Source organism: Pygocentrus nattereri, chromosome 8 (assembly GCF_015220715.1).
Source record: "Pygocentrus nattereri isolate fPygNat1 chromosome 8, fPygNat1.pri, whole genome shotgun sequence".
NCBI lineage: Eukaryota > Metazoa > Chordata > Actinopteri > Characiformes > Serrasalmidae > Pygocentrus > Pygocentrus nattereri.
Genome location: NC_051218.1, coordinates 7,078,190 through 7,104,508, shown reverse-complemented (window position 1 = coordinate 7,104,508; position 26,319 = coordinate 7,078,190). Strand labels below are relative to the sequence as shown.

The following is a 26,319-nucleotide window of genomic DNA, read 5'->3' as shown; positions in this document are numbered from 1 at the left end:
GGACAAATATTACAAACAAACAAGAGAGAGAAAAAAAAATCATGACTAGGCCTGATATAAAATGATTTTATAGAAAATGTTGCTGACACTGCTAAACTCAAATCATTTACTAAACTAATTCCCAAAGAAAGAAGGAAAAATCAATAAATTGGACTGTGAGGGAAAATGAGTGATAAGTGGAATTTTGTCTATCACTCTGCTTAACCGCTGGTGGACCACCCAGAAAATGCTGAGCAAAGACGCCACTGGACTGCCAGATCTGCCATCAGTGGCCCATTATCCTCTTGCTATCAGGGCACCTCTAAGGAAAGGGCATCAAAATTTCAAGAAGTCTTGGTCCTTTAAATGCTCCTTTGCATGATGAATTGGTTCTTCAGATTGATAGAGAATGTCTTGTATGTGGTTGGATACAGAATCACGAATACGCAAAGCAATGTTTAAGCATGCAAATGGTTCTTCAACAGATCTTCAGTAAACACAATGGTTATATCAAAAATTATGGACACTTAAAGATCCATTTGCTTAAATGGTTGTATGGATGGTGAAATGGCTCTTTAAGTGTTCATGGTTGTAGCAGATCCACTGCATTTGCTAAAGAGCCCTTGAAGAACTTGTTTTAATGTAGGTCAGGATAGCTCCCAGATCTCAGACAGACAGGCTGAAATGAGACCGACGCTGGTGCGCCAACATATTTTTTATAAGAAACATCTCGACCTGTTTTCCTAAGAAACGATTAGCCAACACTGTTCACACGCAGCTAAAGCGAGCATGCAGGACTTTCCTCTGCCTTCACGTCTCTGCTGAATATCAGTGTTTATTTGTTCAGATTGGAGCTCGACTCCGTGAGAAACTCTCTCTCTCGCCCGGTTGCTCAATTTCACAGCGACTCCCCAGCGACGAAACCCCCCAGCAGAACGAAAAGACCCGGTGAAAGTGGATCAAGCAGGAAGAACCGAACACATATTTTACCTTCAGTGCACCAGAGAGCAATAAATACACCCCAAAACAAACATCTCTATTCATTTTGTTCTGGAGGAACCTGGACTGCTGTAAAAACGCTAGCGTAGCAACACTCATAAATCTGCTGTGGCGCTGAGGCAATTTGTTGAAAGTGGAGGGGAAACAAAAAAAGATTAAATCAGTTGAAATGAAGGTCTGCGGGTTCATGTCGGATAACGTATGTGTTTGTACTTCTAATTTAAATACTACACTCCAACAGAGTGCTAGCACAGAGCTAACACAGGATCTACCTCACATTACTTTAGCAAACTCTTTATGTTGGCTAATGCTAAAAATTGCAGCATAGCACTCTAACTCACATTCTGTTGCCTTTACCGGTGACTTTAACGTTACTGCGAAAGTTAAGAATTCGCTAAATGTGTTCAATAAATCTGAAATCAGCTTCAAAAGACAGAAGAGAACTTGTAGCTAAAGGCAGAAACAGCTCAAGCTCAAGTAAACAAACATTACTCTCTGCTGTCCTCTAAAGGTGCTACTGCTGTTTTTATAAACATGCTCCCTACTTTCTTGAATTGTTTTAAGAAGAAATGACTTCTTGTTAATGCTGCAACCCCAGAGACCAATAAGCCTCAGGCTGCGCAAAGCATTGTGGATGTTAGCCAGCTGGCTAGCGAGCGAGTTGGTACGAAATTAACCTTATTAAGACAAAAATCTTTTATTAAAGAATTATTTCACAGACGATGTGCTTTACTAGGGGTTTGCTAACTGTAAAGGCTGTCACACACACAGAACGTGATTTATTCATGCAAACGTGTCTGGCACACTAAACAAGTTTCGGATGGCGAAAACATGACATTTCATTCGTCCTTTGATTAATTTTTATGAACTTTTGCCAGTGACAAAAACTCCCTGACCAAGCGTGGTTACCTCTACTGATGGCATGACGACAGACAAGATGACAGAGCATCTTTTACTATCCAATTTCTCATTCCCTGTTGACTCGGCTACACTGTAAGTGAGGGTCTCCCACAATGCGTTCCGTGTTTAAATAAAATGTTGACTGATCTAAAAGCAGATCACAAGCTTGATTTAATTAGGTAACTCAAACCTTTCAGCGTATCCACGTCAACTATAATAGAAATTGCAGCTCTAGCGACTTGAAAATTGCAATTTCGATATAAAACAATGAATCTTTCAGCCCTAGTGTGGAGCGTAGGAGATCTGAGCTGTGAGTGAAAGAGCTCGTACAGCTTCAGCTCCTGGATGAGGCGGAGGCTCTCGGGTCTCCTCTCGCTTCTCCACAGTGGATCATCCTGTACACCATCAGTTTCCAGGTTTTATAAGAAGCAAATCTCATAGAAATAATAACCATATTTATCTTGAACGATTTGGTGAAAGAAGTTAGACTCTTTTGCATTTTTGTGTCATTTTTTAGCATTGCGTTCAGTGTAATGGCCTTTATTCTGATCTTACATGATGACAACAGTTTTTGAAGCAGTAAAATAAACAGGATGTTTAAAAGACTGATGGTTCTGTGGTCTTTTTATGTCTATAATTTACTGTAGTAATGGAAAAATGCTGAGTGACAAATTGTGATGCGCTGAGAAACTGAACACTGCCCAGAGTCACCAAGTGCCGGCGTGTCCACTTTAACTAATAGGTGGACTGCAGTCCCGAGTCCGGTTCCAGACTCTGTCCTATGTGGACCTGGGCCTATAACCAATAAACTAAGGAGAATTATTTCATTTCGACTGCGTAACTTTTCTAGCCTTTACGGTAGCTTTAGTGGCCCGGGAGACTCACAGACCCATCGCATGCGTTGTAAATATCACAGGTGACGCTACTCAGCCAATCAGATCTGTGCATTATGATGAGCTCAGACTCGAGTGAGTGGTACCCACACAGGGGAGGGACAAGGCGAGAAACATCAGTCAGAGAAGAAAGTGAGTCAGAGGGAAGTTATTTTCACATGGCGTGATCTAAAAAGAAAAAACTGACACTAAATGTTGTTGAAATATGACTGAACTGGAGTTGGGGGTGTGTGTATGAGGATAAGTGAGTGAGTTGGGCTGGTGTGTATGAGGATGAGTGAGAGAGTTGGGGGCATGTTCTCTGTCTGATGGATGAATATAGTCTGGATACCCATTTATTTCCTATGGCGGTCACTTTTGACCGGGAACCCCACAGGTCTAACAATTGATTGATTAAACACTCAAAATTCAATGAAAGAGGTGATCATCACTTTTATATGTTCAAGTGCATAGTGTGCACTTGAGGCAATCAGATGTAAAACACAATATTTATGAATGTTTTAAGTTGTAAATCGGTCAGATTTGACCCGAACACGACTTTAAACGTTTAAAAGAGAATTCAAATAGAAGCAATAGAATGAACCGGATATTGTTTTCCAGAAACACGGGGGCTGTACACTTCTAGCTGAAGTCTAAGCTGAAGTCTACTCATTTACATACGACATAAAAAGAGGCACCATTAGAAACTTTAGAATGTGCTCATAACGCTTTTAGGACAAAACAGTGTCTGACAACATCGCCCTGAGCAGAAACACTTCTGGTGTTCCAGCACCGCCATCACCACAGCAAAGTTTCCATGTCTGCGTTTGGCTAGGAGTTGAAAACCGTTGCCAATTGCACCAGATCTGCTACGAGAAAGAGAACAAATGTTTCTTAAAGAGAATGTTTTTTAAATGCCAATATTAAACTCATGAGCATGAGCCAGAACCTTTTATATCCAAGCAGGAGATTTTGTTTTCAACATCTGGGAGTAATATCCAGCTGCAACCCCACAGATTGAGCCTCATGCAGGGAAACAACCCAGACTGACCAGCTAGCCAGCTAGATAGCTAAGCTGACCATCTAGAGAAAGTGACTGCGTCAGTTAGCCTCTCTGAAGTGAAAAGAAACTGATTAAGAAAGTGTGTGTTGGTCATATACACACTTAAAAAAAGATGGCTCTTCAAGGGTTCTTTAGAAAATACACGGTGGGCCATTTATATGGATACACCCAAATAAAATGGGAATGCTTGGTGATATTAACTTCCTGTTTGTGGCACATTAGTTTATGGGAGGGGGAAAACTTTTCAAGATGGGTGGCCATTTTGAAGTCGGCCTTTTTGGATCCAACTTTAGTTTTTTCAGTGGGAAGAGGGTTGAGTGACACATCAAACTTATTGAGAATTTAACTGCCTTCAGATGACCCCAAAGATAAAAGTCTAAGGGGGTCAGATCGGGAGACCTTGGGGGCCTTTCAACTGGCCCACCACGACCAATCCACTTTGAAAGCTGACACGTTCCCTGAGTTTTTCCAGCAAGATGGTGCACCTCCACATTATGGGTGTCAGGTCCGAGCATTCCTAGATGAACAGTTTCCTGGAAAGTGGATTGGTCATCGTGGGCCAGTTGAAAGGCCCCCAAGGGCTCCCGATCCGACCCCCTTAGACTTTTATCCTTGGGGTCATCTGAAGGCGAAGTCTATGCTGTGAAGATACGAGATGTGCAGCACCTGAAACTACGGATACTGGAAGCCTGTGCTGGCATTTCTTCTGCGGTGTTGCTCTCAGTGTGTTTAGTGGGAGAAGAGGGTTCCATTGACAATCCAACACAACGACCAGCACTTTGAACACATTTTATAAATGGTCAGAAACTTGTAAATAACTCATGAAAGAATAAAGTTACGTTAAAACCAAGCACACCGTTGTTTTTCTTGTGAAATTCTCAATAAGTTTGATGTGTCACTCGACCCTCTTCCCATCGAAAAAACTAAAGTTGGATCCAAAATGGCCGACTTCAAAATGTGCCACAAACAGGAAGTTAATATCACCAACCATTCCCATTTTATTTGGGTGTATCCATATAAATGGCCCACCCTGTACATTGGTTCTATTTAGAACCAAGAGTTCTCTTCATGGTGAATTTGTTCTTCAGTTTATATATATTATATATTTTGGATGTGGTCCTATTTAACACTAAAAAGGTCATGAGAGTGATGCTGTAGCAACAGCAGAACCCTTTTTCAGTCCTATATAGAACCTTTTTCAAAAAGGTTCTATTACAGAACCATACACCACATGTTCTCCACCAATCTGAAGAGCCGTTTCACGACGCAGAGAACCATTAAAGCTTGAAATGGTTCTACACATAATAGAAAATTCACAAGAGTGTAGGTATCTTAAATGACAAAATTGAAAATTACAAGCTTTCTATTTCAGTGAGTGTTGGCTAGCTAGCACGGCTGGGGAGGCAGCTTGTCCGACGCGTACTGAATCACGCCAGCAGGAAGAGTTGATAAACATCAAGTTACAGTTCATTTCTACTTAATTAATTAATCAAATGACAAATGACACCTGATCACATCTGGCTTCAGCTTACCTCTTACAAACAGGCTGTTTTCCAGCTGAAAAAGGCTCGGACAGAAACGTTAACATTTGTCTTTTTATCTACAAAACACGATTGTGTCTTTCTTGTCCATCTGTCTGTGTTGTGCTGTGACACTAAACAGTACTCTGAGATACTTTCACTAAAACAATGGCTTAGAATTACTGGTTGCTGCGTTTTAAAGCAACAGAGTGAGATTTGGGGATTTGGAGACCTCTCTGGTGGAAAAGTGTAACTGCACGTAATGAACATTTTGTAACGTGGGCTTTGTGACTGCATTAAAAGAGAACTCAGTCTAAACTTGGTGGAGCGTCTCTGAGGATGTGAGTGAATGATCTACTACTGTCATCACATCTTCATCAGTACGATGTTGATTTTGAGGTCATTTGAGGCCAAAACACTGAGCTGGACCTTCTTTTAGAGTCTGTGTGTGTGGGAAAAACTCCCGACCCCACACCTCCAACTTTTAAATGATTCTTTCAGGCTTTACAGGGCGACTCGCAGCAGTTCCACACATGCTACCTCTGTGTGGCTGCGTCACCACTACAGCTGGCATGCGTTGGTCATTCACACACACAGCACTTTTCAAACTGCTAAAGGAATGTGTTGAAATTGAAGCTCAAATAAGATGCAACAGCTTCCTCCTTCGGTTTCTCACAAATGAAGGACGCAAATCTCGGCAGCCTTTAAAGCATCCCACGAAACGGGACAGTCTTCAGTGACGTAATGGCCACGATATGGAGCCTCCTTAACTTTGGGACACAGCTAGTATGTGTGAAAAAGGCTTTACATCTGCCAGTCTCTCAAGGGATGATATGGGTGTTTCAGTGTGAACAGTGGAACAGCTACACTCTTGGCAAAGAGAGCACCAAAAAAGGGTTCTTTGGCTTGTGACAATAGTGGAAGCCTTTTTGTTCCTTTTTGGTTCTTCATCAATATAAAGAACCCTTTCACCATGCAAAGAACCATTAAACCATGCAAAGGCTTCTTTGAGTGTTTGTGGTTTTATATAGAACCATTTTCTTTACTAAAGAACCCTTGAAGAACTCTCTTTTTTTAAGTGGGTATGTTTTTAAAAAACTCGGGTAAGGACAAATATGGAAAAAAATAGATGTACATCTGTCGAAGGGGTGGAATAGTTGTGACGAGGAAAATTTAAATGTAAAAAAAATGTTTAGAAATATGGTGGTAAACAAACACAAACTGAGGAATTATCTTTATGGAGTATGAAATACTGTTTGTCTCTGTTTTGTCTTTGTATTGTTTAAACCCAGCATTGAAAGGATCGTCTATTACCCTGCATTCATACCAGCAGCGTCGCGTAGAGACGAGGCGGCCGGAGGTCATTCGTTTTCAGTAAGAGCACCGATTTCCAGCTAAAGGAGGCAGCGCAAACTGGATGGAGTGCAGTGACGAGACAAAGTTGAGTGAAGTTTAACTTTCCACAAATACGGAGCGGAGTGACACGGCAATTACCAGTAGAAACTGAGTATTGAGCAGCATAGTTCAGACCAGCTGCCCACACCCCACCTCCCGCCACTTGCCTTGGACTAGCTGCCCACCCTACACTGATGTTTTCATAGACTCCTAGCTATTACTACTACTAATACTACTGCTATTAATATTAGTGGTATAATCACTTGTAGGTAGTTTAACCAGAGGAGGATGGGTCCCCCCGGTTCCTGCCAAGGTTTCTTTCTCAGCTCTGAGGGAGGTTCGCCTGGCCACTGTCGCCCCTGACTTGCTCACCTGGGGGTTTCAAATTAATGTTAAAACCCTGTCTTTACTGGAATTCTGTGAAGCTGCTTTGTGATAACATCAGTTGCAAAAAGCACCACAAATAAATTTGATTTGATTAGTTTGCGCTTTTTCTCCTCCACTGTGAAACGGCACGCTCCTTTTTTGGTTCCTGGATAAATGTTCCTACTAGGAGATGGAATAATGGTGCCGGTGCTTTCGCCGCAAACACAGTAATCAAAATACCAAAGACTGCTTTCCTCACAGACTGAGCCATTTCTCACCAGAACTTTTCGTTTTAGCGGGAACGCATCCGATTTGTGATCGGCGTCAGTGAAACCATGGCAATCAACATTCCGCTTGAGTTCAGAAATGAGCGATCAGCGATTTGGTTGATCAGAGGCAAAAAAGTCGCTGCTGGCGTGAATGCAGGGTGAGAGCATGTAGGGTAAAAAGTGGCTCCAGAATACACCTTTTCAGTCAATATATCTTATTTTGTTTGTCTTTCCTATTAATTTCAGCCCTTGTTTTTTATTTCTGTGTGTATTCATTTTGGGAAATTATAAACAAGGACCAAAATAAACAAAAAACAACAACAGAAGACTCACTGTAGGGCTGCCTCTCCTGGTCCAACACCTGGATGTCCATCGGTGAGTAGATGGCATTCAGGATCTCTCTCCGGTTGTCTCCAGTGTGTTTGTTGCAGGCGTGTATGGAGCGCGTCTGCCAGTCCGTCCAGTACAGCGTCTCCTCAAACAGCGTGAGCGCAAACGGGTGGGTCAGCGTGCCCTCCACCACCGTCTCTCTGAAAAGCAAAACACAACCACACACATAAATACATAATAAAGGATTAAATCTCTAGTTCAGAGTGTTGAATCTCAGCATGTCGCTTGACTAAGGGTTACTGAGCCACATGTCAATGATCTGATTGGTTGCTGCACATCTCATTTGCATAAAATCAGTCCAGCACAGAAGGGGCCGGATGATCATCACTGGTTTGATGTGTCTGTATGTGTTTGTTGGTATACCCGTCATATTATACCACATTATGGTTAGATTTAAATGATTAAAAACTCACATATCTCTGCTTTAAATTCTGGCACCGCCCAACTTAAAGGGGAACTCCACACAATTTTTCACAATTTCCGCCTAATTAAACAGCTGAGATGAAAACAGAATCATTCAGAGAGGTTTCTTGTGAAACGCTCCGTTCTAGATAAACTTAAGAGTCAGAACTGCTCACAGTGGTGGTGATAGGAACCAGACGTCCACCTCTAAAAGCTCCTCACAGAAAGTTCCTACATGAAATGGTTCTGAATTCACTGCCTGATGACTGAGACGCTGTTTTATGATAGTTTAGAGAACTTAAAACGTCCATGGCGGAGGGATACATGCAGGGTGCTGTGCGGCAAAATAGTCCCCAAAGAAAACGTATTATTCCACATTTTCCACTATTTCCCATCATCAACATTCCATATAAACTCAGTGTAGGTTCTCTGGTGGTTCTGGATGGTAAATAAAATGTCTATATCTGTGTTGTAGTCATGACGACGCCTGGTTCCCATCACCACCACTGTAAAGACGTCTGAACCATTTCACACCAAACCGCTCTCAGTCTCTCGGTTTTCTCCTTTAAAGAGGTAAATTCCCCTTTAAAACACGTTCCTGAGTCCCAGACTAAACTAAAGCAGTAAAGCTCAGGCACCACATGTATCTTAGAAGATCTATTACATTCAGAGAAACTGGGAGAATTGCATTCTTTGCCAAGCAGTTTCTTTGTACTAAATTGCTTTTGAACAGAACCGGTTCCATTGTGCAGCGGTTTCGTCTTATTTAGAGCCCTGCAGTCGTTTGTTTACTTCGCTTTGTTGATGTGCTGGAGCAGTGAGCGCTTCTCCACTGCGCAGGCGAACAGCGGAGGAAACGCAGAGCCACATCCGCTGTGCGATGGTGGGGGGGTTCGGGGGGGTGTATAACACACAGGGACTAAACCCTGAGCCCTCAGACGGCCGTCAGAGCGCCGGCCAACGGGGGAAATTAAACAACACTGCCTGTCAGCGCTGCATCTGCTGCAGTCATTAGCGGCCAGCGGCGGCACAGCTGGGGTCATTCAGTCCACACGAGTCAATTCCTTACCGTCATTACACAGAAGAGCAAACCCCACTGCACAGTGAAATTCCTGGCTTTTGGCCCCTTTTAGCACCACAGACAAAGAAGGAAGCTCACATGAAATACTGTGAAAATTAATATACAGTGCAGTGAAATCTCACTTTATAAAAATGGATAAATTTTTAATAAATTTTTGGATAAAAAGACGTGGATTTTGGCCAAAAGAGTAGAACTGTTTCATTTTTGGGTCTAAACTAAAGACAAGAATAAAAAACCACCAGTCAACTCAGAGTAAAGTCACATTTAAAGCACCTTTAGTGTCACTTAAAGCTTTACTCAAAATTGAGATAAAAAAATAAACTAGAATAAATGGAATTTGCAGTGGAAAATACCTCCAGGTACAGTTTGTTCTGAAGTACATATATACAGCGTTTCCAGATAAAAGAATTAAGCAGCTTAATTTACGTATATTTATATTTTTACTTGATTTCTATTCCTTTAGCTGGACATACTGTATATACACTTCAGTACCTGATTGTAACTGGACATTTCTCCCATTGCAGTGCGTCATATTTTGTATGTATGTGTTAGTTTGTGTTTACGATTTCACAATAGTAGTTCATTTTATTCCAGCTCATTTTTCATTATTATTGCTGAAGGACACTGAAAGTGCTGTTAATGAGACATTGCGCTGAGTTTACTGTGAGCTGGCTGGTATTTTTAATTATTTGCTTTGTGGCAGACACATTTAAGCTCAACGGCGCAGCTTTTTTAGCCTACATTTTTGCCAATCTTAGTCTTTTGTAGTCTTTTACTCCTTCCTACCCTTTATATCCCTCACAGATGGATACACATACACACATATAGTTTTGACATTATTTGAAAATACCTGTTGTTCTTTACATTATATGTAAATTTCATGATGAATGGACCAAAAATTTACATTTAAATTATCCTATGTTTTTCCTTCTCCTGCAAAGTTTTGGAGATACGAGGTTTTCCAGTGACCGCGATATACACCTTCCCTCATGTCTAGGTATTCTATATGTCCCTCTATATTTATTTTATTGTATCTAGCTTTCCATTTACACCTGCACCAAGAGAAATTCCTTTACACAAGACTCTGATTCAGATCACAAACAATTCTATGGTGATTAGAATGAAAATCTTGCTGGAACCCAGAATAATCGATTCTATTAGGTTTGATTTTCTCACAAAAATGCTTTTCTCTGTCTTATAGTTTCAAAATAAATCTTCATTCAAAAGCACAAATAAGCCCAAATAACACCAAACAATTAGTCGAAACAAACATTGTTATGCGGTTTTTAATGTTGGAATATTTTTGCTTTGGAAATCATTTTATGCACGTTTATATAACATTTGACCGGATTCTTATATCTTATATGTCTCATTATTTATGTCAGCCTCAAAACTAATTTTAGCATTTATTATAAGCCTTCATGTCAAAACTGCTTTAAGATTATAAAAAACCTGTCCTGGTTCTGTGAAAGACGGCAGTGGGGGACCCGCCGCCTCGTTCCCCCGGGTACTGTGGGGGGATAAAGGGGTCCGTTTCTAATAGCGTGTGAGGAACCGAGTGATGCAGAAGGGAACGTAATTACATCCAGATTTCTCGTAGCTTTTGACGTAGGTGGGTTGCTTGGCGGCAGCGGCGGGCCGTTTGAAGCCGGCTGAACGCTGTAAACTCCGCCATTAATCAGAGGTGTCCAGAACGCACATATGAAAGAGGCCGCTTTGTTTTAAAAACAGCAGAAGGTAAGTGCTTACAGAGGAGCGCTGACTCTCTGAGAGAAGACAGACGAGCAGAACGCGGCGTTCGCTTCTCGCCCGTTGAATCCTCATCACGCAGCTTAATCCCCCAATGTTCCAGCACAGAGCCACTAAGCAGGCAGTCTTACAGCGATAAGGTGAAACACCTAGTTTACAGACATACTCAGTGTCTGGAGTTTTCTTCAGCTTTACAATGGAGTTACAGCTCTAATGAAGGAGCGACTGAGGGAGCGACTGATGGAGCGACTGAAGGGGAGAAGGAGTGGTTGAGAGAGCAAGAGAGTTATTTCAGGGGTTAGAGAAAGAACAAGGAAGCAAGGAAGTGATTTACAGGCAAATGGAGAAATATGGGAGTGAAGGAGGGATTGAGGGAGTGAGGGAGTGACTGAATGAGTCACTGAGGGAGTGAGGCAGTCACTGAGGGAACAAGCAAGTTATTAAGTAAGTAACAGAGGGAGTGTGCAAGAGAGCGAGGGAGTGACTGAGGGAGTGATTAAGGGAGTGATTGAGAGAGAGGGAGTGATTAAAGGAGCAACTGACAGAGTGACAGAGTGATTGAGGAAGTGATTGCGGGGCGATTCAGGGTGTAACTGAGGGAGTGAATGGGGGTGCAAGGGAATGACTGAATAAGTGACAGAGGGAATGAGGCAGTGACTGAGGGAACGACTGAGAGAGTGATTACGGGAGTGAGCGATGGAGTGAGTGAGTGACAGAGTGAAAGGGGAGCAAGGGAGTGACTGAATGAGTGACTAGGGGACTGAATGAGGGAGGAGGAGTGATTACGGGAGAAATTGAGGGAGTGACTGAGGGAGTGACTAGTGGAGCGAGGGAGCGATTGAGGGAGTAAATGGAGGAGCAAGGGAATGATTGAATAAGTGATCAAGGAAGTGAGGCAGTGACTCGGGGGGCAACTGGGAGAGTGATTCTGGCAGTGACCAATGGAGCGAGGGAGTGAAAGGGGAGGGAGTGACTGAATAAATGACTGATGGAGTGATTGAGAGAGGAGGAGTGATTATGGGCGCAACTGAGGGAGTGACTGAGGAAGTGATTAAGGGGTGATTGAGGGTGTGACTGAGGGAGTGACTAGGGGAGCGAGGGAATGATTGAGGGAGTAAATGGGGAAGCAAGGGAGTAATTGAATGAGTGACTGAGGAAGTGATTGTGGGACTGAGAGAGTGATTATGGGAGTGAGTGAGGGAGAGTGGATCACTGAAAACTAACAATCTCTTGGTTTAAACTCACTGGTCACTTGTTCAGGCCAGAATCAATCAGGCCAACTTAGCTTGTTAACAGGTGACTTTGCAGGTAAGCCGAGTCAGCGATTAAAGCTGTAATCTAAAGAACATCATTTAACTGAGGAATGTAACTATTTTCTAGCTGCTTAGGAAGCTAAGTACATAAAAATGACCAAAGCAGCTGGTTAGACCACATCCCTAACCCTCAGTCAGCCCCAGCAACGCAGCATTGTGGTGGCCAGCTAGTGAATTTCACGGTTTTGATGATAAGTAATGTAAACTACTGTAAACAGGCTGATCACCATATCTAAAATGAAGTAAATGAAGGGGGTTTCTGACGTTGGTGCAGCACCGTGTAAACGACTCTGGGTCAGCACTGAGGATTCACCCCCCCGTCACCGCCCCCCCACCCCTTTTAATAACACGGTCTGTATATAAAACCCCCAAGTAGAGAGAATCTGATCCCAGCAGAGAAGAGAATGCATCTCTGCTATAAAGTCCCTATTAAACCACACAAACAATAGGAAATGTATGCCTTTCCCCCGGGGCCCAAATACTACCCACAATGCCTAGCAGGGTTGGGTTACAGCAGTATATGGCATGCAGGTAAACTCCAGTTTAGAGTGAGAGTGAGCGTGAGCGTGAGCGTGAGAGTGAGAGTGAGAGTGAGAGTGAGCGAGAGAGAGAGCGAGAGAGAGCGTGAGAGAGAGTGAGAGAGAGAGAGAGAGAGAGAGAGAGAGAGAGAGAGAGAGAGAGAGAGAGAGAGAGAGAGAGAGAGAGAGAGAGAGAGACCCCTTTATGGCTCCCTACTCCCTACATAGTGCACTACATAAACAAGGAAACAGCAGTTTCCACACCTGGAAAGGGAAATACACATCATGCAAAGAGCACTATGGAATTCAGTTTGACTGAGAGGGTGAATGAAGGATGGCATGTTTGAAAGAGGGAGTGACTAAGAGAGCAAATGAAGCAGGGAAAAGGCAAGGGCATGTGTGAGGAAGTGAGGCACTTAAGGCACAAGGGAATGAGTGAGGAAACAAGGGAAGGAGCAAAGGAAGTGTCTGAGGGTGAGTGAGTGAGTGAGTGAGTGAGTGAGTGAGTGAGTGAGTGAGTGAGTGAGTGAGTGAGGGAGGGAGTGAGGGAGAGAGTAAATGAGGGAGCGAGTGAGAGAGAGTAAGTGAAGGAGGGAGTAAGTGAGGGAGTGATTGATGGAGTGAGAGAGTAAGTGAGAGAGAGAGTGAGTGAGAGGATAAGTGAGGTAGGGAGTAAGTGAGAGAGTGATTGAGGGAGTGAGTGAGGGAGTGAGTGAGAGAGTAAGTGAAGCAGGGAGTAAGTGAAGCAGCGAGTAAGGGAGCGAGTGAGGGAGCGAGTGAGTGAGCGAACGAGTGAGTAAGTAAATGAGAGAGTAAGTGAGGGAGGGAGTAAGTAAGGGAGTAAGTGAGGGAGGGAGTAAGTAAGGGGGTAAGTGAGGGAGGGAGTGAGGAAGCAAGTGAGAGAGTAAGTGAGGGAGTGAGTGAGGGAGTGAGACAGAGAGAGTAAGTGAGGAAACGAACGAGTGAGTGAGTGAGAGAGTAAGTGAGGAAGCGAGCGAGCGAGTGAGTGAGAGAGTAAGTGAGGAAGCGAGCGAGTGAGTGAGTGAGAGAGTAAGTGAGGGAGCGAGCGAGTGAGTGAGAGAGTGAGTAAGTGAGGGAGCGAGCGAGTGAGTGAGAGAGTAAGTAAGTGAGGGAGCGAGCGAGCGAGCGAGCGAGTGAGTGAGTGAGAGAGTAAGTGAGAGAGTAAGTGAGGAAGCGAGTGAGTGAGTGAGTGAGAGAGTAAGTGAAGAAGCGAGCGAGTGAGTGAGTGAGAGAGTAAGTGAGTGAGGGAGTGAGGGTAACCCACCGCGCTGTCCCGTCCAGGTTGGCTCTGTGGATGAAGCTGAGTTTGGCATCGGCCCAGTACAGTTTCTGCTCCGTCAGGTCGATGGTCAGTCCGTTTGGCCAGTAAATCTCCTCCTCCACTATGACTTTCCGGCTGCTGCCGTCCATTCCCGCTCGCTCTATCCGCGGCTCCTCACCCCAGTCTGTCCAGTACATATACCTAGACGCACACAGACACATCAAACATTATTACATGTTTCAATTCTGAGGTTTTTATGTTGTTTATCCTAAAATTGTTTGAAATACAGTAAAGGAATTTAATTCCAGTTGGGATTTTATTTGTAGTTTGTGTACAAGTTTCCATTAGAATGTGGGTGTGTCTACAAATATGCCCCGCCCCTTCTCAATCTACAATACACCATGGGAAAATCATCTAAAATTACCAGAAGAAAGTGTTGCCATTATTATTACTTCATTTTTTAAATTATTTAATTTATTTTCTTAAGCAAATACACTCTTGCTGAGTAAAAGCCTAATTAAAAACATTCTGAAAAGCTTTGTGTCCCCCAAACTCCTGACAAACAGTGTACGTACACACACACACACACACGCAGGGTGGGTGTAAAGTGTGTGCGCCAGTGCTATGAGTGCTCAATGGAAGTGAGTGAAGTTTATGAGACGCCGTCTGAGGGCTAGACTAAACACCAGCACAGCGTCAAAAGAAAACGAGGCTTTACAATCAAAGACAGCACCAGCCAGCATCATCACACCTCACACCTGAGAATAACAACAAACACACTCAGCCCAAACAAGCATGACCGCAGAAAAGGAGAACACCACCATTTTTTGGAATTCATGCACAATTAAACGGTTAAGACGTAAACCGAGCGGTTTGGCGTGAAACACTCTGTTCTAAAAAAAACTCACCGAGTCAGAGCTTCTCACAGTGGTGGTGATAGGAACCAGACGTCCACCTCTAAAAGCTCCTCACTGAAAGTTCCTACATGAAATGGTTCTGAATTCACTGCCTGATGACTGAGACGCTGTTTTATGATAGTTTAGAGAACTTAAACTCCATTCATGGTGGAGGGAGACATGCAGGGCGCTGTGCGGCAAAATAGTCCCCAAAGAAAACGTATTATTCCAGATTTTCTGCTATTTTCCATCAACATTCCATATAAACTCAGAAGACTCGTGTAGGTTCTCTGGTGGGTCTGGATGGTAAATAAAATGTCTATATCTGTGTTGTAGTCATGGCGACGCCTGGTTCCTATCACCACCACTGTAAAGACATCTGAACCATTTCACACCAAACCACTCTGAACCTCTCAGTTTACACCTCACACACTGGATTATGCAGAAACTTTGAAAAACTGGTGGAATTTCCTCTTTAAATAAAACTATAGCGAGTGTCCGTTTTCCTGTAAAAGCAGAAACCCGTTCGTGGTGAAGGAGGAAAAGCAGCTCCAGCGTTCGGCGGGTTGGATTTGCTACAACACTTAAGAAATTCTTTGCACACACAGGTTTAATAATGTGTTCAGCTGGCGATGCCAGAGACTCCGGCCAATCACTGTTTTAGTCATTTGCACGAGAAAAAGAGTTCTGCATGTGCTGCAGCCTCTGCGAGCTAATGTGAGCTGTGGGGGAATCTGCTGGTGTTATTTCTGCAGTTTCCTACAAAAATCACATTTCCACACCCCCCCCAAACAAAACAACCCCCCACCCTCCCGCCCTCAAGTGTAGCTGATCAGCCAAGACATGTTTGGTGTTTTAACACTAGAGACACAAGGCTAATGTAGGTAGAAGCCAGGAGGAGGAAATCATTTAGCATAATGCAAAAAAAAAACAAAAAACACGTCTCAAACCATGTGGAGCTGTTCAGTACCTCTAATACACTGTATGACATCAGTGTGTGAAAAAAGTGATCACAACAAGAGAAAAAAAAAAAAAAAAAAAAAAAAAAAAAATCACATCTGAAAGTGTAATCATGTGGAAAAAAAACGTAACTACGTGAAGACAATAATTAACGTAAAAAAAATTATTTATATGAAGAAAGTAACATGAAAAACTGGGAGGACAAGTGCAATCAAAATGAATGATGTGAAGAAATCGCAATCACATGCGGAAAACGTTTTAATGATGAAGAAAGTGTAATCACATGTGGGAAAACGTGCAACGTCAAGGAAAGTGTGATCACATTGAAAAAAATGTAATAACATGAAAGTGTAATCACATGTGGGAAACGTGTAATGACAAAGAAAGCACAATCGCACATGGAAAAACAAGCAGTGACATGTACGTATAACTGCAAAAAAGTGTAATCATGTGGGAAAATGTGTAATGACATGAAAGTACAATCACATGTGGGAAAACATGTAATAGCATGAAAATGTAATCACGTGTGGGAAAATGTGTAATAACATGAAAGTACAATCACGCGGGATAACATAATGGCATGAAAGTGTAATCACATGTGGTGGGAAAACATGCAATGGCATGAAAGTGCAATCACATGTGGGAAAACATGCAATGGCATGAAAGTGCAATCACATGTGGGAAAACATGCAATGGCATGAAAGTGAAATCACATGTGGGAAAAACATAATGGCATGAAAGTGTAATCACAATGAAACACCTGTAATGGTGTAAATGTGATCACATGCCAAAAAGGCATAATCAAGTCACATGTGGTCACACTCCTGTCATGTTTCATATACCTGTGATCACGTGTTTTTATACACTTCACACATGAAACATGATTTTTTTGCAAGGGCATTTTTAGCTACGCTAACATACTTTAGTCCATGTTTATGGATCATACATTTATGAGTCATACAGTGTCAGAAACCACATCATGGGGTCTATTAGAGACTCTGAACACCTCCACATGCTTCGAGTTTGAGGCCTGCAATTAACATCATGCTAACTGGTGTACATAAGCTTCCATTACTTGTTAGCTACATTAGCCTTACTAAAACAAAAGAAGCAAACCGAATGTGTCTTGCTACCCTCTTTGTGGGGAGCCAGGCTGGGAAAATTAGATTTCTGTCCAAACTAGTCCTTTAATCAGGGTTTGGACTCTCGTTGCCGATGTGGGTCGAATGATTTCATCATGGAAAATTAACTTACAGTCACACAGCAACTCTCACACTTCATTTACCACAAACACCAGCACGCAATCTCAGCCAATCAAGCCTGGCACAAGTTTGTATATAATAAGAAATAATAAACACAGACTTTTCAGTTATGAATCGACAAACTGTTCACCGCACTGCCCTTTAAAAAAGCTTTCACACCGACCGGACAGCAAATTAAACAGGGGTGAAAGAACATACAGCTGGACTGTCAAATTAATCTCACACTGATTTGGCCAGGAGGGCAGGCAGAGAAAGAAAGACACAGAGAAAGAGAGAGAAAAAGAAAAACAAGAGACAATTACACACATACAGTACCAGCCAAGAGTCTGGACAATCAGAACTGTGTTTTTCATAATATTAAAGGGGAAATTCCACTGATTTTATTACAGTTAAACATGAACAAAGTTCATTCCGAGCGGTTTGGAGTGAATCGCTCTGTTCTAGCTAAACTTACCGAGTCAGAACTGCTCACAGTGGTGGTGATAGGAACCAGACGTCCACCTCTAAAAGCTCCTCACAGAAAGTTCCTACATGAAATGGTTCTGAATTCACTGCCTGATGACTGAGATGCTGTTTTATGAGTTTAGAGAACTTAAACTCCATTCATGGTGGAGGGATACATGCAGGGCGCTGTGCGGCAAAATAGTCCCCAAAGAAAACTTATTATTCCAGATTTTCCATCAACATTCCATGTAAACTCAGAAGACTCGTGTAGGTTCTCTGGTGGTTCTGGATGGTAAATAAAATGTCTATATCTGTGTTGCAGTCATGGCGACGCCTGGTTCCCATCACCACCACTGTAAAGACGTCTGGACCATCACACACCAAACCGCTCTGAATCTCTGTTTACACCTCACACACTGAGTTATGCAAGAATTTAGAAAATTTAATCACATCTTCTGCTTAAATGCTTGACATTCACTTCTATGACAAATTGACATAGTTGATGCCTACACAACATGTCTAAAAGTTTGTGGACACCACCATTTCTTCTGAAATTAAGGTGGTACTAGTGAGTCGGTGCTGCAGTAAGAGCCTCTACTCTTCTGGGAAGGCTGGGAAGGATTTGATTGAACATTAGTGAGGTCAGGTACTGATGTTGGATGGTCAGTTCTGGATCACTAACTCATCCCAAAGGTACTGGATGGAGCTCCATCACTCCAGAGAGAACAGTTCCACTCCTCTACAGCCCATGAATGAATGAACCTTATTCCAGTTTGCATTGAAAACCCCTTCCTTTCTTAGCCAGCGTGCTGAGATCATGTGTGTACGTTCTTTACTCCTGTACATAAAACATCGTGAAGCTGCTTGAGGGAGCGAGTACGATCAATACAGATCTCTAAAACAGGAGATTTAGATTTAGTCACTGCATAATTCCACAAGTCTCAATTACCCTCGGCTCACGCACTCCGCCTGTACACGTGTCACCAGAGGAAACACTTATCTAGCTTCATGCCAGCGAGGAACCCAAGCATGCAAACCCGCCCACCAGCTAACGGCTCCAGCACATTCTTCTCAATTAAACACCTCAGGAGCACCAGCTGCACTTACAGCCAGAACAAAGGCCTCCACAGAGGTCTGATGTTGCTGCTCTTTGTGTCGGCGCTTTGCACTCGGAACACATATGTGCAGCGTGTATAATTATGTGCCAGTGTACTTTTTAATGTATACATTGCTGTTTTGAGAACAAAACCTCATATCTCCAAAATGGTTACTTTACAGAAGAAGGAAAAAACCTACCTTTAATGTAAGTCAATGGAACTAAACATTTTTCAAAGTAATTTTGGGCTGTTTCTTTCGGTTCATTCATCATGAAGTTTACATACAATGTAAAGATCAACAGGCATTTTCAAATTATGTCAAAAACTGAAAAACACATGGAAAACAAATCTGACAAAAATGGAGATACAAGGGTTGTATAATATTGTTATACGCGTATATATATATATATATATATATATATATATATATATATCAACTATCAATCCACCAATCCAACCATATTCATCTATCCATCTTTCTACCCATCTCTCTAATCACCTACCCTACCCTCTCTCTTTCCAGCTACCCATCTATCTATCCTTCCAACTAACCACCCATTCATCCATCTAACCATCTGCTCATCCACCCAGAATATTTTTGAACATCACTTGTGGTGAGTAATGACATGACACTGTAAAACATCTTAAGCACTGAGAGGAACCAAGACTCAAAAGGACAAACTCCCTAAGAGCATGTGGAAGAACAACTGAAGACTGCTTGCTTTAAATTAAAAAAAAAAAATTCAATAAATAAATCGCTAAAATAAAATAAGCTCTTAATGGTTTTTATATTTAACAAAAATAAAACTTAGTAATAAAATAATACAGAACAAAATAATATAAAAAGGTCAGCCATGCTTTTTATATTTTATATTTAAGAATATACTAATAAAAATTAATAATAAAAAATATAAAATAAAAGTCAGACATGCTATTACAGGTATATTTAAATATACAAATAAGAAATTAGTAATAAAATAAGTTTGAAAAAAGAATATCAGCCAGTCATGCTCTGAATTTTAGATTTTGTATGTTTAAAAATTTAAAAATTAAATGCAAGTCAGTCAGTTATTTTGAGTGATCAAAGGAAATTTGTATATTTGCCAGCTGCAGAAAATCTCTGCTTTTATTTTGTAACTGGTACGTTTTCCCCTCGCTCCTGCAGTGAACAGATGAGTGAACGGAGGAGAGTGGAGCAGATTTATTCAGGTGAACACATGTGAAATGTAAAGCCTCAGCCCGGTGAGCGAGTGCGTATGTATGTAATCGGACCCTCTCCCCCCGAAACAGCCCCCGCTCTCCCCCCAGCTCCGCCCCAACACTCTGGAGGAACACGCTCACTTCACCTAACAGCAGCACAGGCTTAGAAAAACAGCACGGCAGGATGTGTTTCTTTAGGCTGAAGGCCAGGAAAAGTGTCTGGCTCCTCCTGTTAATGCCTTTATCATACGCCGTGAAGAGAGAGAGACACTCCGCACACACTTCCAGCCAAAAAACGCCCGGCACCTCTTCACTTCCACAAACATCCCGTGCTCTGAAAGCCTCCTGCACTTCTGTGTCGACTCGCAAGGCAAGTCTGCAAAGAAACAGGCTCACCAAGGATATCAGAGGATCTCAGACATCCACAAACAGGCTCGAACAGCTCGGCCGTCCTCCCGCACTCCAACAGTGCCTCTGAAAGCTGAGATCACCAGAGATTAAACTCTCTGACTTCTGACTCTGACTGTGTCACACTCCATACGCTGCTCAGGACTGAGTCAGAGAGAGCCCTCACCGAGTCTGAGAGAGCCCTCACCGAGTCTGAGAGAGCCCTCACCGAGTCTGAGAGAGCCCTCACCGAGTCTGAGAGAGAGCCCTCACAGAGTCTGAGAGAGAGCCCTCACAGAGTCTGAGAGAACCCTCACCGTGTCTGAGAGAGAGCCCTCACAGAGTCTGTGAGAGAACCCTCACCGAGTCTGAGAGAGAGCCCTCACCGAGTCTGTGAGAGAACCCTCACCGAGTCTGTGAGAGAACCCTCACCGAGTCTGTGAGAGAACCCTCACCGAGTCTGAGAGAGCCCTCACAGAGTCTGAGAGAGAGCCCTCACCGAGTCTGAGAGAGAGCCCTCACCGAGTCTGAGAGAGAGCCCTCACAGAGTCTGAGAGAGAGCCCTCACAGAGTCTGAGAGAACCCTCACCGTGTCTGAGAGAGAGCCCTCACAGAGTCTGTGAGAGAACCCTCACCGAGTCTGAGAGAGAGCCCTCACCGAGTCTGTGAGAGAACCCTCACCGAGTCTGTGAGAGAACCCTCACCGAGTCTGTGAGAGAACCCTCACCGAGTCTGAGAGAGAGCCCTCACCGAGTATGAGAGAGAGCCCTCACCGAGTCTGAGAGAGCCCTCACCGAGTCTGAGAGAGCCCTCACCGAGTCTGAGAGAGCCCTCACCGAGTCTGAGAGAGAGCCCTCACAGAGTCTGAGAGAGCCCTCACAGAGTCTGAGAGAGAGCCCTCACAGAGTATGAGAGAGAGCCCTCACCGAGTCTGAGAGAGAGCCCTCACCGAGTCTGAGAGAGAGCCCTCACCGAGTCTGAGAGAGCCCTCACCGAGTCTGAGAGAGCCCTCATAGAGTCTGAGAGAGAGCCCTCACAGAGTCTGAGAGAGAGCCCTCGCCGAGTCTGAGAGAGAGCCCTCACCGAGTCTGAGAGAGCCCTCACCGAGTCTGAGAGAGAACCCTCACCGAGTCTGAGAGAGAACCCTCACCGAGTCTGAGAGAACCCTCACCGAGTCTGAGAGAGAGCCCTCACCGAGTCTGAGAGAGCCCTCACCGAGTCTGAGAGAACGTCCTCACCGAGACTGAGAGAGTCCTCACCGAGTCTGAGCAAGAGTCCACACTGAGTCTAAGCAAGAGTCCTCACTGAATCTGAGCAAGAGTCCTCACTGAGTCTGAGAGTGTCCTTACCAAGACAGAGCGTGGGGGGAGAGGGAGTGAGAGAGAACATTAAGTAAGAAAGAAAGAAAGAAATAAAGAAAGAAAGAAAGCACACAGACAGCAGTGAGAGAAAGACAGAGAGAGATACTCTGTTTATAATCTCATGTATGGAGTGTGGGCTGTAGGTCTGTGTGCGTATGTTCTGACCTCTGCTGTGGGTTCAATGCGATGGCTCTTGGTTGGTCCAGATCCTGCCAGAACAGAACCTTCCGAGAGGTTCCGTCCAGATTGGCCACTTCGATGCGGTTCGTCTCCGAGTCCGTCCAGTACAGCTTCCGGCCAAGCCAATCACAGGCCAGCCCGTCCGGTGAGTCCAACCCAGACACCACCACCGTCTGACCACATCCCAGCGTCGCCTCCTTCACCGCTACAGCAGGCAGAGCAGAGTTAACAAACAGACACACAGAGATCAATAACACTTCATCATCTGTAATCAGCTAACATTCCAAAATCAATACATCTGAACCCACACACTGCAGCACAAACAGCATAAGAACACGATATAACAACACTGCAGTAATAACATTCATACATATTCACTTAGAAAAAGACTTAGAAAAATGTTCATATGATCCACACAGTCACTCTGACAGACTGCAATACACTACAGGAAGCGTAGGGGGCGATATGGCTTCTACTGTTTCATTTAAAAAGCTCTATAATGTTCATATGATCCACACAGTCACTCTGACAGACTGCAATACACTACAGGAAGCGTAGGGGGCGATATGGCTTCTACTGTTTCATTTAAAAAGCTCTATAATGTTCATATGATCCACACAGTCACTCTGACAGACTGCAATACACTACAGGAAACGTAGGGGGCGATATGGCTTCTACTGTTTCATTTAAAAAGCTCTATAATGTTCATATGATCCACACAGTCACTCTGACAGACTGTAATACACTACAGGAAGCGTAGGGGGCGATATGGCTTCTACTGTTTCATTTAAAAAGCTCTATAATGTTCATATGATCCACACAGTCACTCTGACAGACTGTAATACATTACAGGAAGCGTAGGGGGCGATACGGCTTCTACTGTTTCATTTAAAAAGCTCTATAATGTTCATATGATCCACACAGTCGCTCTGACAGACTGTAATACACTACAGGAAGCGTAGGGGGCGATACGGCTTCTACTGTTTCATTTAAAAAGCTCTATAATGTTCATATGATCCACACAGTCACTCTGACAGACTGTAATACATTACAGGAAGCGTAGGGGGCGATACGGCTTCTACTTTTTCATTTAAAAAGCCTCTACAATGTTTTGCCTTTCTAACTTTCATCTTTATAACATGTGGATTTGTTTTTTATTTGCTCTATGGTTTGTATTTATTTACTCGTCTGAACAGCTCGGTATTGCGAGCTTTACAGTCATCTATCCTGCTATTTTAAGTCTTTTTAGTTTGAATCATTAACTTCGTCTCCTCTGCAGCCCAGTTTCTGCTCCCGCCGCATTGAACATTATAAACTTCTATTATGATGCAAACAAACATGCGCAGGTTGTACTCAAACTTTCTGAAAGAGAATGTAATCAGATACAGGCATTTACACGGATATTATTCTTCTATTTAATGGATTACTTACAGCATTACCCACCTCATTGGTGAAACTGTATTCCGAATGGCCTCAATCAGACTAGACTATTCCTACGGAGGTGTTTACATGGACGTATTCCATTCCGATCAAACTATTCGGATTGTTAACGGATTATCAAGCTGCATGTAAAAGTGGCAGCTTCAGTCATCAGGCAGTGAACTCAACCATTTCATGTAGGAACTTTCTGTGAGGGAGCTTTTAGAGGTGGACGTCTGGTTCCTATCACCACCACTGTGAACTGGTCTGACTCGGTAAGTTTCTCTAGAACAGAGAGTTTCACACCTAAGCGCTCTGAATGCCTTTGTCTATGTCTTAACCATTTAGTTATGCAGAAAGTTTGACAGACTGGTGGAATTCCCTTTTCAAGTTTCCTTTTATTTAAAAAGTGAGTGAAATGTAATTTTAAATGCTATGGGCTCTTTGAAAAAATATTAAAAAGCAAAAACATACAGTTTTATTGCTCATATTCTGCTGCAGTGTAATTATTCCAGTTACGTTTGTACATTGAGAGTAAATTTTAGCATAACTGTGAATCGCACTGAAAGTAAACTAATCAAGTCAGGGTGACATGTGAGATTTCATGATTTCCTAAAGAAGCAGAATCAAATCATTTTGAGGTCAGGGATGTCCACTCCTGTTCACAAATGAAACACAACAACTCCATTCAGCTCCGCCGCTCGGTTATCAGCTCCAACATTCCTCAGATGTTTCATTCTCCCTCAAGATACTGATATAAGGCTTCAGCTATGCTATACATGGGGCATGACTCGAACATTGTCCTAAATAAAGAGAGGGGGAAGTGCTGCAGCAAGACAAACAACACACGTTAAGGTCGGACTGCAGGACTCTCCACTGAGCTTCAACGCTTTCAGGACATCCTCAAAAATACGTTACAGATGAAAAGCCTCTCTAATTAAGAGTATCAACTGTTTTACTATTGTCTTCATTTTAGAATAACAGTGAAGGCATTAAAACTATGAAATAACACATTCAGAATCATAGCGCAAACAAAGAAATCCAAAATTCTTTGATCCTCACTTTGATGCTGTTTTGGATACAATGTGTTCCTTCAAGCACCGTCAGAGAAGACACTGGAGAGTCTTTCAACAGATCTGAATGCTGGAATATTTTGTGGTCACTTACAGACAACTGGCCAATAGTATTAGAGCATGTGAAATGTTTACAGTCGATTGGCCAAGTGTAGTAGACAATGTTCACAATCACCTGGCCGATTGTAGTAAACAATGTTTACAGTCGACTGGTCGAGTGTAGTGGACAACGCTTACAGGCGACTGGCTGGTTGTACTACAGTGTGCGCCATGCTTACAGCTGACTGGCTGGCTGTAGTAGAGTGTGCATGATACTTACAGCCGATTGGCTGGCTGTTGTACAGCGTATGTAATGCTTAATTTTGATTGGCTGGTTGTAGTAGCATGACACAGTTGACTGAGTGAAGTACAGTGTGCACAATGGTTATGGTTAATTGGTCAGTTGAAGAAGAGTATGTGTAATGCTTACAGTTAGTAGTTTGGTTGTAGTAGGTTTGTTTGATGGCCTCCTCGCTGACGTCAGTCCAGAAAATTAGCCCCTCGGAGAACAGAAAGTCGACAGCGGCTGCATCCTCCAGGTCGCTGACCACCACTGCTGACTCAGCACGACCTGCTTCAGCATCCACCAGCCGTACATCACGCCGGTTAGCGAACAGCAGCAGAGGAGAACCTGTAAACACAACATACACACAACCAGCGTAAGAACCTACAATAAGAACTCAACAAAATAACCAGTTCAAACCAGTTTCTCCTTTAACCAAATAATAAGTTTGTGTGTTAAGTTTGATTCTTTTATACTGGCGCTATGGGCTGTTGTAGCCAACAAGTAGACTTGTCACAATTATTACATAATCCAGACTACGTAACCTACAGAATTGCTGAATGCAATTATTTGTTATTTGTTAATGACGTCTTTAGAGGGCGGAGCTGATCGATGTTTGTTTATTTGATGGTTGTTAATGACGCCTTTAGAGGGCGGAGCTGAGCGATGTTTGTTTATTTGATGGTTGTTAATGACGCCTTTAGAGGGCGGCGCTGAGTGACGTTTATTTGATGGTTGTTAATGACGTCTTTAGAGGGCGGAGCTGAGCGATGTTTGTTTATTTGATGGTTGTTAATGACGCCTTTAGAGGGCGGCGCTGAGTGACGTTTATTTGATGGTTGTTAATGACGCCTTTAGAGGGCGGCGCTGAGTGACGTTTGTTTATTTGATGGTTGTTAATGACGTCTTTAGAGGGCGGAGCTGAGCGGTGTTTGTTTATTTGATGGTTGTTAATGACGCCTTTAGAGGGCGGCGCTGAGTGACGTTTATTTGATGGTTGTTAATGACGTCTTTAGAGGGCGGAGCTGAGCGATGTTTGTTTATTTGATGGTTGTTAATGACGCCTTTAGAGGGCGGCGCTGAGCGGCGTTTGTTTATTTGATGGTTGTTAATGACGTCTTTAGAGGGCGGAGCTGAGTGTTGTTTGTTTATTTGATGGTTGTTAATGACGTCTTTAGAGGGCGGAGCTGAGTGTTGTTTGTTTATTTGATGGTTGTTAATGACGTCTTTAGAGGGTGGAGCTGAGTGTTGTTTGTTTATTTGATGGTTGTTAATGACGCCTTTAGAGGGCGGCGCTGAGTGACGGTTATTTGATGGTTGTTAATGACGTCTTTAGAGGGCGGAGCTGAGCGATGTTTGTTTATTTGATGGTTGTTAATGACGTCTTTAGAGGGCGGAGCTGAGCGGCGTTTGTTTATTTGATGGTTGTTAATGACGTCTTTAGAGGGCGGAGCTGAGCGATGTTTGTTTATTTGATGGTTGTTAATGACGCCTTTAGAGGGCGGCGCTGAGCGGCGTTTGTTTATTTGATGGTTGTTAATGACGTCTTTAGAGGGCGGAGCTGAGTGTTGTTTGTTTATTTGATGGTTGTTAATGACGTCTTTAGAGGGTGGAGCTGAG

The 26,319-nt window shown here is 43.1% G+C and overlaps 1 protein-coding gene across 1 annotated transcript in view; it reads right to left on the bottom strand.

Annotated features, from left to right (window-relative positions):
• The window catches only part of lrp5 (low density lipoprotein receptor-related protein 5), a 100,070-nt gene that overhangs the window by 57,907 nt on the left and 15,844 nt on the right, over nt 1-26,319 (bottom strand). The window contains exons 2-5 of the mRNA XM_037540773.1: nt 24,847-25,047; nt 21,871-22,090; nt 14,102-14,299; nt 7,697-7,893 (exon numbers count right to left, since the gene is read on the bottom strand). Coding sequence (XP_037396670.1) covers nt 7,697-7,893; nt 14,102-14,299; nt 21,871-22,090; nt 24,847-25,047 — 816 coding nt within the window. The remainder of the gene's footprint in view (nt 1-7,696; nt 7,894-14,101; nt 14,300-21,870; nt 22,091-24,846; nt 25,048-26,319) is intronic.